The sequence below is a fragment of the Hyaena hyaena genome, unplaced genomic scaffold (assembly GCF_003009895.1).
Source record: "Hyaena hyaena isolate Hyena2069 unplaced genomic scaffold, ASM300989v1 scaffold_756, whole genome shotgun sequence".
Classification (NCBI taxonomy): Eukaryota; Metazoa; Chordata; class Mammalia; order Carnivora; family Hyaenidae; genus Hyaena; species Hyaena hyaena.
In genome coordinates, this window is record NW_024081384.1 from 358,778 (window position 1) to 369,038 (window position 10,261).

The 10,261-nt window shown below is 37.7% G+C and overlaps 1 protein-coding gene across 1 annotated transcript; it reads left to right on the plus strand.

The window, feature by feature from the left end:
- The first annotated feature begins 8,639 nt into the window (after positions 1-8,639).
- Positions 8,640-9,578, plus strand: LOC120221083 (olfactory receptor 4F3/4F16/4F29-like). Its single transcript, XM_039218341.1, has one exon. It carries the CDS (start codon positions 8,640-8,642, stop codon positions 9,576-9,578), a length of 939 nt encoding a protein of 312 aa, XP_039074272.1.
- The last annotated feature ends 683 nt before the right edge of the window (positions 9,579-10,261 follow it).

Here is a 10,261-nt window from a genome sequence, read left to right on the forward strand (position 1 = left end):
ACAAACCACAGCCTACCATGCACAAACTGCTGTCTGTTTCCAGTTTTCATATCTTTGCTGCTTCCTCTGTCTGCTTGAAGTCAAGCTATCACCCAACTATTGCCTTTTTGATAGAGCCTTTTATTATTTTTTTAAAAATTTTTTAATGTTTATTTAGTTTTGAAAAAAAGGGAGACAGAATGCATTCAGGGGAGGGTCAGAGAGAGAGAGAGAGACACAGAATCTGAAGCAGGCTCCGGACTCTGAGCTATCAGCACAGAGCCCATCGTGGGGCTCAAACTCATGAACCATGAGATCATGACCTAAGCCAAAGTCAGACACTTAACTGACTGAGCCACCCAGGTGCCCCAGTGTGTGGAGCTTTTAATACTACTCTTATCCTCTATTTAAAACATCTCATCATATTTCTCTCACTTACAGACTGTGAATTCTTTGAGGGTGATTCAATGTCTCCACTTCTTCCTCCACCTTCTTCTGCATAATTATCATCTATAACAGAAGTTGGTATAGGAGAATCTCAATTAGTGTTTTTAGAAATGTTTTGAACTCCACGAAATCTTCAGCCTTTTCTCTACCATTCTGATTAATGGTCTTTGAACATGTAAAGAAAAATAGTTTGTCATGAGCACTAATTAGACACTGCAAAAGCCACAAGTGAAACAGAAAATATAACCATATCTCATAAAAATCTTATAAATATTTATTTGGCAGAGCAATGGGCATTTAGAGGCAAGGATATTTATGAATCCTCTAGATGAATAGGTAGATTCAGAATAGCGTCAAGAACAAGGAGTCTTTATGTTTTTGATGGCTCTTTTCCTTGGATAGTCATATTTCCTAAACCCCAGGATATATTTGTTTTTCTTTTTTCAACCTGTCCAAATGTATGTATCTAGAAAACAAATATCCAGTTGTGTGTGTTTTTGTCTGTTTTGTATGTATGCATATAGGAGAACAGCAAAGATTATTTTCATTAAAAAGTAATTAAATATTTTTCTTGAATTTTAGGACTTCACTTAAGCCCTGAGGTAACACAAAAACAAAGCCAAAAACAAACCAACAACAGCCTGATAAAACTTATTTATGAGGGAGCTCTTCCCCTAGGTGACTCATTAACTGTCTCCTTTTACATTGCTCTGGGAAAATCAGTCTTATTCTGAGACCGTTCCCAGTACCGATTGAAATCATATTGGTCTTCCCTGTGCTGTTCGGTACCATTTTTTACTACCTTCTGTATTGTTAATTAGCTATTTCTTTTCCACTCTGGGGGAATTTCAAATAGCTCCCTATGCTAGATGTGATTTTTCTTATGCTGCTGCTATTTCAGGTCTTCTAGAAAACAGGTGGGTGAGAAAGATGGGCAGAACAGATTCAATCAGATTGCTGTTGGCTAAGATATTTTCTGGTAACTAAGTCAGAGTTTGAAATCTCCAGTGGTGATTTAGTTGTGGTCCAGGAGAAGAGGGCACCCAGAAGAGTTGAGAAGAGTAACTGAGTCAAAGGGCAGGGTTTAAAAAATATTCTGCAGGGAATCTATGTTGGTCTTTAAACAGGGATAGAGAGGTATTCAGTGTCCCATATCCAAGGGTGAGAAACATGATGAGAAAGAGTCAGGAATGATCCGGAGACACACAGGAGTGTAAATGACATTAAGATGTGCATGGAATATTTAGATTTAACTCCTGAGTCCGATTGGCTTGGCAGCAAACATCCACTCCAGAGGTGCTGCTAGTATCTGGTTTTGGTTGTAGAACACAACTTCTAAGTGGATCAAGCAAACAGAATTATTCAATTTAGTCAAGCCTTTGCCAGAGAAGCAGGAATTGCATGTTCTCTGCTCCTACACTGACCATTTAATTAGTTATCATAATAAATGACTGACAAGAAAAAAAATCTGAAGTAATTGCTGAGGTCAAATATTCTGATTAATTTAGTTGGACCACATCTTCCTGAAGGATTCAGAAAACCTTGATATCTAGGTTTTTGTGTATCCATTTTTTCATTCAACAAAAATAATACTTCTTCAGCTTCTGTTATGTTCTCAACATTAACCAGAGTGCTAGGCTTACAGAGAAAAATACACAATTTCTTACCCCCATGAACTAGACTCCATGGGAATAGGAGACAGAAAGTTTCATTGCATCACTGGGTCTGGAGCACGAAGAGCTGAGAGGTGGAGAGGTAAGTAAGGGAAGAATATTATTTAGGGAAGTGTCTCATTACAAAAGGAGTGGGGAGAATGGGAAAAATCTGGCTTCAAATTAAGGATCTGCCATTCTCTATGGCAGATGAGGCTTTCTGTCAAATATGTTCTGAGAGGGAAAACTCAAGTTCTTGTTTTTGTGAGATTAGCTTGTGTTTCTAAAGCTTTTTACTGCGTGTGTGGCTAGGGCTCTTTGGAATTTCAAAAATGAAAACTAGTTTTTCATTCTTTCCTGTATTTTTCCATTTGGGCATGTCAGTCTCTAGTCTCAGGATTTGAGCCAAGTGTCATTCTTTGTCCTTTTTTCTCTCTCCTACATGATTCTTTCATCGCTCATTCCCTATTTATTACTCCTTTGCTTCATTTTTGTTTTCTTTATTACTAAATCCTTTTTCCCCCTCTCTATCCCTCACCATTGTTCAAGTTCTTCTCTTTGTATGTTTTTTAAATCTTCATCTTCTAAATTATCTTAAACAATTAAATTGAAATTGCAAAGGAATTAACTCAAATTAACTTTGCAAACACTGACTTCCAAGAACTAACAATTCCACCCTCTGAAACTGCTAGGATGAAGACAGAGATGAATAATGCAGAGGTCCTGCCCTCTAGTGCTTGGAAACACAGGAAACAAGTCATGTACATGTAACTATACTGTAGGGCAAAAGGTACTATGAGAAGTATGAAGTGCTATGGAAAGAGAGGGAACAAGGGTTCTTTTCCTACTAGGATAGTGGGGAGGTTTCATGAAACGGGTGGCATTTAAACTGGGCTGTGAAAAATGAGCAACACTTCAAAATAGATGAGGCAGGGTATTTTATTTGAAGGGGACAGTTTGAAGAAAAGGAAGGAAAGATAGTTTCAGAGATGGTGAAGGGTCTGATTTAGCCGAACACAGGGTGAGTTAGTGCTGGAGCCAAAACACAGAGGCCGAGGGTTGTTCTTTAGTCGATGGGAAATCTCCAATTTAGAAGTAGAGAGGCATAACTAGTGTTTCTGGAATATTAATTGGCTGTAGAATGGGCAGGGGTGGGCAGAGATTGGGGTCCAGGAACACCTAAAATTTTGTAGGACCCTTGTATTTTTCATCTTCGGCTGGTTAACCCTCACTGCTGTATCATCTTGAAACTCTGGTCTACTGATTCATTCCCTATTTCTTTGGTTTCTCTACCCTGTTTCCCTGGATCCCACTCCATGCCAACCAGATTACAGAGAAATCATGGAAATTTTTATTTTTTTCTTTTTCAAGTAATAAAACTGCAGGATGTTGGATGATCTTTTCCTTGGTTTGGGGGATTTTCTTTTTATTTATTTGATGGTGATATGACCAAGTGAAAAAAAAGGACAGTAACAGGCAGAAATCATTTTATACATCTGTTTGAAAGCCTAAAGTTCATGTAACTTACTGACAATATAGTCACTAAAAGACAGACCTGATTGTAGTACAGTCCAAATTCACCAGTTTCTACTGTAATGTTCTTTTCACTATAACAAAAAGACTTATTATAACTTTTCTTTGTATCTTCACAAATCCTTTTCCTTTTCCCTTGACTCAGAACAATACATGGCCCTTTTATTTTGCGAGGCTAAACCTTCTTATCTTTATTTTTTATTTCATCCATTTCTGCTACTCCAGAGCCCTATGGCCAATTACCTCTGGCTGTTAGGCACTTTCATATTCTCTCCTATTGGTTCCTATAAAACTCTCTTTTCTGTTATTTATTTAATCATTAAAAAGTCTTTTTAGGGGCGCCTGGGTGGCTTAGTCGGTTAAGCGTCCGACTTTCGCTCGGGTCATGATCTCGCGGTTCGTGGGTTCGAGCCCCGCGTCGGGCTCTGTGCTGACTGCCAGCTCAGAGCCTGGAGCCTGTTTCAGTCTGTGACTCCCTCTCTCTCTGACCCCCCCCCTGCTCACACTGTCTCTCTCTCTCTCCTAGAAATAAATAAAAATATAAAAAAAAAAAAAAAGTCTTTTTATTTTGAGCTCTCTCCATGTATCCTTCTCCTTTTTTTTAAACTTTAAAAAAATGTTTATTTATTTTTGAGAGAGAGAGAGACAGAGGAAGGGGCAGAGAGAGACAGAGACACCGAATCCAAAGCAGGCTCCAGACTCTGAGCTGTCAGCACAGAGCCTGATGTGGAACTCGAACCCACAAGCTGTGAGATCCTGACCTGAGATGAAGTCGGATACTTAACTGACTGAGCCACCCAGGTGTCTCTCCTTTTAAAAACTTTAAATTGTATACTCTCAATAGACTAACTTTGTTAACAATCTGATTTTACCTTAATCCTGGGCAATGTGAGTTCCTCCTTCTAATATTCATTCATTCCTTAAATATTTATTGAGCATAACTGATGTGTTACATTCCAGGCACTGGAAATACATTAGTAAAGAATTCCTTGAAGGGCCTTGCCTCAAATACCAATTTCTTATTTTTGATACCGGAAACACTGGATTAATTCCTATTCTTCTCGATTCCACTGCAACACTATTCACCTTCTGGAATAATCTCATTTTTCTAGAGCCCTGAACCCTCTGGTTTTCTGGAAATTTACTTTCTCTGTTTTTGGTTCTTTTTTCCAGACTTTAAATCTTGGGCTTTTCTCATAACATATTTGACCTTTCCTCTGGATACATATATTTCTTGTGGTTTCAATGATCATATTGATGGAGATGATTTCTAAGTCACCTCCCTAGCCTTGGCTTCTTTAAAAAATAACACTATTTTACATATATAAAGTTCCTCACCTTAAATCCCCAAAATGGCTCCTTCTCCATCATGGAGTATTTCATCCTCCATAGCTTGGGAGGGCCTCTGCAGTCTGTTTCCTACATATCTTTACCTTTTATCTCTTATATTCCTCCTACACAGCCTTGCATTGAAGCCAAAAAAGTCATCATTCTCCCCCCAAAACTGCTTGCTTACTTTTACCTCTGTCCTTTTCCATATGCTATTTCCTCTCTGGAATGTCCCTATCCATCTCTTTCTGTTATTTTTTAAAAAGTGAAACATTCTACATACAAAAGAGTGTATAAACATATGTATAGTTAAAATACGGTGAACTCCTGTACACTTATCACTCAAGTTAAAAGATAGTTAAAAACAAAGAGCGTATTTTTAGTACCTTATAAAGCTCCTGTGTTTCTCTAGTTTTGTTCCCCTAAAGTAAACCTCCATCTAATTTTTGTGTTAATAATCCCTTGCACTTTCTTCTCCTTTTTTATCATTTATGTATGCATATTAGGCAAAAGCAAAAAAAGGTACACATTGTTTAAAGAATACTACTGGATGCTTGTACCTGGATGTCCATCGTTCACTTCACATGTCTAGGCTAGAATCCATCATCTCTTGCCCTCACTGCCACCTGGATTTCCCCCCAGGGAGGGACTTGCTGCCCAGCTGTGGGGAATGCCATCAGTAGGCAGCTCTGAGGTCACACCCCGACCAGAGCAGCCCACATGTGGGGGATAGCTGAGTGAAGGAAGGTACAAGTGCCCAGCTATTTTCACCCTACATGGGGCAATCTGATAGAGGAAAACTCACTCCAGAGCTCAGTGTATTGGGGATTTGTTCGGTCTGCATCATAGTTAGATTTCATTCTTTGCCCAATCCTGTCTTCTCTGACTTCCCTTTAAAGGTGTGAACCTCCCATGAGCATCTTGTACCCTAAACTCCACCTCAGTTCTTGCTTTTGGGAACCCAGACTGCTTTACTGCCTTCCTTTTTCTCCTTTTAGCAAAACTGTTTTTATCTGTTTTGCATCTAAATTCATGGGTGATATTGGCCTAAAGGATTTTTTTTCTCATACCGCCCTGGTCAAATTTTAGTATCAATTATGTTAGTGTCATAAAATAAGGTAGGGGAGAAAGTTTTCTCTCTTTCTATGCAAAGAATTGTAATTATTGGTTCCTTGAATTCTATCAGTAGAATTGTAATTACTGGTTCCTTGAATTTTTTGGTAGATTTTTGCCATTAAAACCAGTGTTATATTTCTGGGAAGAGTTTTAAAATTGGATTTAAGTTCTTTAATCTCTTTAATGCAGTTATAGGATTATTTATGTTTCCAGTTTTATCACTTGTCCTCACAGAAAACAGCACATTCAAATAGAGTAATAGAGGGAAAACTAACAATGGTCTATTGACTATTTAGAAAGATGAGGACAGGATTAAGGGAAACCAGTAAGGAGCTGGTGAAGCATCCCAGTTGCTGGGATCTGCAAAGGAAATTATGCTTTTAGGAGAGAGCTGCCCCCATGAAAAAGAAAGGCAGACATTGCAAGCATGAGGCCTGGAGGGGACGGTCAGAAGACTGATACCCTTATCTTTCACCCACTCTTCCTGGCCTCTTGTTTCTTGTTAGTGCCTCTAATTGACCAAAACTAGCCATCAGTAAGAGCAAGGGAACCCGGTTTATGCAGTCCTTAAAGATCCTTCCCAGGGGTACAGAGTAGGGTGGAGAAGAAGGACAGTGAATCTAGAATGTCTAGCATAGTGAGTTTTGGTAAGTTATGTTTTACTAGATATTTGCTGATATTATCAAAATTTTGGAATATATTGGCATAAAGTTGTTTATTATAGTCTCTTATTCGCCTTTTAAAGTCTATAACATCTCTACTTATAGTCCTCTTTTGTTCTTGATATTAGTTCTATCTGCCATCTCTCTTTTTTCCTTGATTAGTTTCAAAAGAGGCTTATCCATTTTACTTGTCTTTTACATTAAAGAGCAGCTTTTTTGGGTAGATTCTCTGCAGTTTATTTTTGTTTTCTATTTCATTAATTTATATTATTATCTTTATGATTTCCTTTCTTATTCTTTTTGTATAGTGGTTGTATTAACTAGCTTTTAAAGATGGATACTTAGCTCATTGTTTCAAATTCATTTTAAGCCTTTTTTCTTTCTCTAATTTAAGTAGTTAGACTATATATTTTCCTCTAAATACTGCATTAGCTGCATCCTACAGAACTTGGTATAAAATATTTTATAATTCAATTTAAAACATTTTCCAATTTCTATCGTGATTTCATCTTTGACCCAAGAGTTATTTAAAAATGTGTTACCTAATTTCCAAACATATGAACACTTTCTAGTTATATTTTGGTTAGTGTTCTACCTTCATTGCTTTGGGCTGGACTATTGTTTGCATGGTAGCAATCATGAAATTTGTTAAGATTTGCCTTATAATATAGCATATGGTAAAATTTTGTAATGTTTTATTAATGCTTGAGTATTCTGCATACATCAGAGACAGGGATCTATATAATCCAATTAGATTAGAAGGTTTTTAAACTTTCATATGCTCTGTAATATTTTGTCAGTTTGCCCTATTATATACTGAAAGAAGTGTGTTTCACTCTCCCACTATTTCCACAAATATACAAAGTTTCTCTATTTTGTTTCTGTAGTTCTCAAAGTTTTTTTCCTTCATATGTTTTTAGGCATTTTGAAAGTCCATGTGGGCCAGTAGAAGCAACAATTGATTGCCATATAATACTTAGTACCTTTGTTTTCCTTTTACCAAAACTCTATTTAAATTCTTTTACATTTCTCTCTTTAAGGGGCTTACTGACATCAGAGGAGAGCCCATAGTAAAATTTTAAATGGAGTCAATAATAACAACGGAAGTTGGTGGGAGATGAAGTGAGATTAGGGCCAATGGATTTAGAGGCTTTTTCAAATCTCCTTAGGTGCCACCGTGATTATGGTTTGACCAAATGAATAGAGGTGATAGATAATTTTCAAAATATGCACATTCTTTTTAATAAGCAACATGGTGGCTTTGTATTGTGACAGCTTGGCTAGATTGAACTACATACTCTAGAATTCTTTTTCTGTATGTTTCCAACTACAATAGGTTGTAAGAGAAATTCTTTTGCAATATTTTGAGGTCACAGTGCAACAGTAGGCATATTTGTAACTCACACACATTGTCATATCTTTGCTGGCTTATCTCATTGGTGTGAGGCAGTGGCCATGACTGTAAGTGCCACTTGGGATCCTTCTTGAGCTTCTTTGACTTGTGGGCCAGCTGTGTGTTCAGCTCTGTGGTAGAGGCCTTGGTTTCTGCAATACATCCACACTGTCGAGGTTAGAGGCAATGAACACTGATGCTAATTTTTGTCTGACCTTGAGAACTTTAGCTCTTGTTGTGGGTTGCAGTTTATTTTTATTTTACTCGATTTTATACCCATCTTCCTTCCTGGCTGCGTGTCCTGTGGACTTCAAGCTACAGATCGGATGCAAAGACAACAGACTTACAGAGATTGCTGATTCACCTTCCATGATTATGTAAGGTCAAATCACTAACAAATCCCTGAGTATATTATCTCGTAGTGGTTCTGCTTCTCTAATGGAACCTTGAGTAATGTGGCCAATAATCCCAATTTTTTATTTTTTCCTGTTCTTTCAGGCAAATTTGGAGCCCAAAGTGACTGAAACCATGGGGGGAGGAAATAATTCGGTGGTGTCTGAGATTGTGTTGGTGGGACTCACCGATTCTTTGGAGATGCAGCTTGTCTTATTTCTAGTTTTCTCTGTGTTCTATGTCACAGGTATTTTAGGAAACCTCCTCATTGTGCTCACAGTGATCTCCGACTCCCATTTACACTCCCCTATGTACTTCCTGCTGGCCAACCTCTCTTTTATTGACATGTGGGTTTCCTCCATTGCAGCTCCCAAGATGATTTCTGATCTTTTCAAGGAGAGAAAAGTAATCTCTTTCCACGGCTGTATTGCTCAGATGTTCTTCATTCATGTTATTGGAGGAACTGAGATGGTTCTGCTCATTGCCATGGCTCTTGACCGTTATGTTGCTATATGCAGGCCTCTCCACTACCTGAACATCATGAACTTCAGAACTTGTATTCTACTCTTGGTGGTGGCCTGGACCATTGGAATCATCCACTCACTGATCCAACTTGTGTTTGTTGTAAACCTACCATTCTGTGGCCCCAACGAAGTGGACAGCTTTTACTGTGATCTTCCTCGATTTATTAGGCTTGCCTGCACAGACACTTACAGATTGGAGCTCATGGTCACAGCCAATAGTGGTTTCATCTCTCTGGGAACTTTTTTCATTTTGGTTATTTCCTATATCTTCATCTTGGTCATTGTTTGGCAATGTTCTTCAGGTGGCTTGTCCAAGGCCCTCTCTACTCTGTCAGCTCACATCACAGTGGTAGTCTTATTTTTTGGTCCATGTATTTTTGTGTACTCATGGCCATTTCCCACAGTCCCAGTGGATAAGTTCCTTGCCATTTTTGATGTAATTATTACTCCATTTCTGAACCCTGCCATCTATACTTTTAGGAATAAAGAGATGAAAGTGGCAATGAGGAGAATATTTAGTCAAGTGTTAAGTTTCAGGAAGATGTTTTAAGTGATCTTGATATCAAGAAAGATAAGCCTCTCTAACCTTCCCTGACTGTGCTATAGACATGAATCTGACAAAATACAACACCATGGATGTTTTACTTATTAGTTTAATTATTAATTCCAGAATTTTCTTAATGTATTTTCTGCCCATAACCAAGGATGATATGATGTGCTTTCTTATGCAATGTGATGGAATGAAAGTATTAATATATGACTATTTCCACATTATCTTGCTTCTCCTTTATAAAAGGGATTTTGGACTGGTCTCTCATATCTCTTTTCCAACTCTGTATTCTGAGCAGAATCTTCCCTTATAAGGTTGATTTTTGGGGTTTGTAATGCAGAATCTGAAGAAAAATGCTTTGGAAATTTGACAAAATTGCAATTATTAGGAATAGTGGGGATTTTTTTTCTTTTGAGGTTCTATAGTGAAATGTGTGGGAGTAGCTGTAGTGTGTGAAGTAAATAGATAAAAGAAAAAAGGATTTTAAAGAGATACTGTTGTCTATATCTTACCTTTTTTAAAATTTATTTTTTTAATTTTTCAGAGAAAGGAGACCATTTCAGTTTTTTTAAATGTTTGTTTATTTTTGAGAGAGAGACAGAGAGCATGAGCAGGGGAGGAAGAGAGAGACATGCAGAATCCAAAGCAGGCTTCAGGCTCTGAGCTTTCAGTGGAGCTCAAAT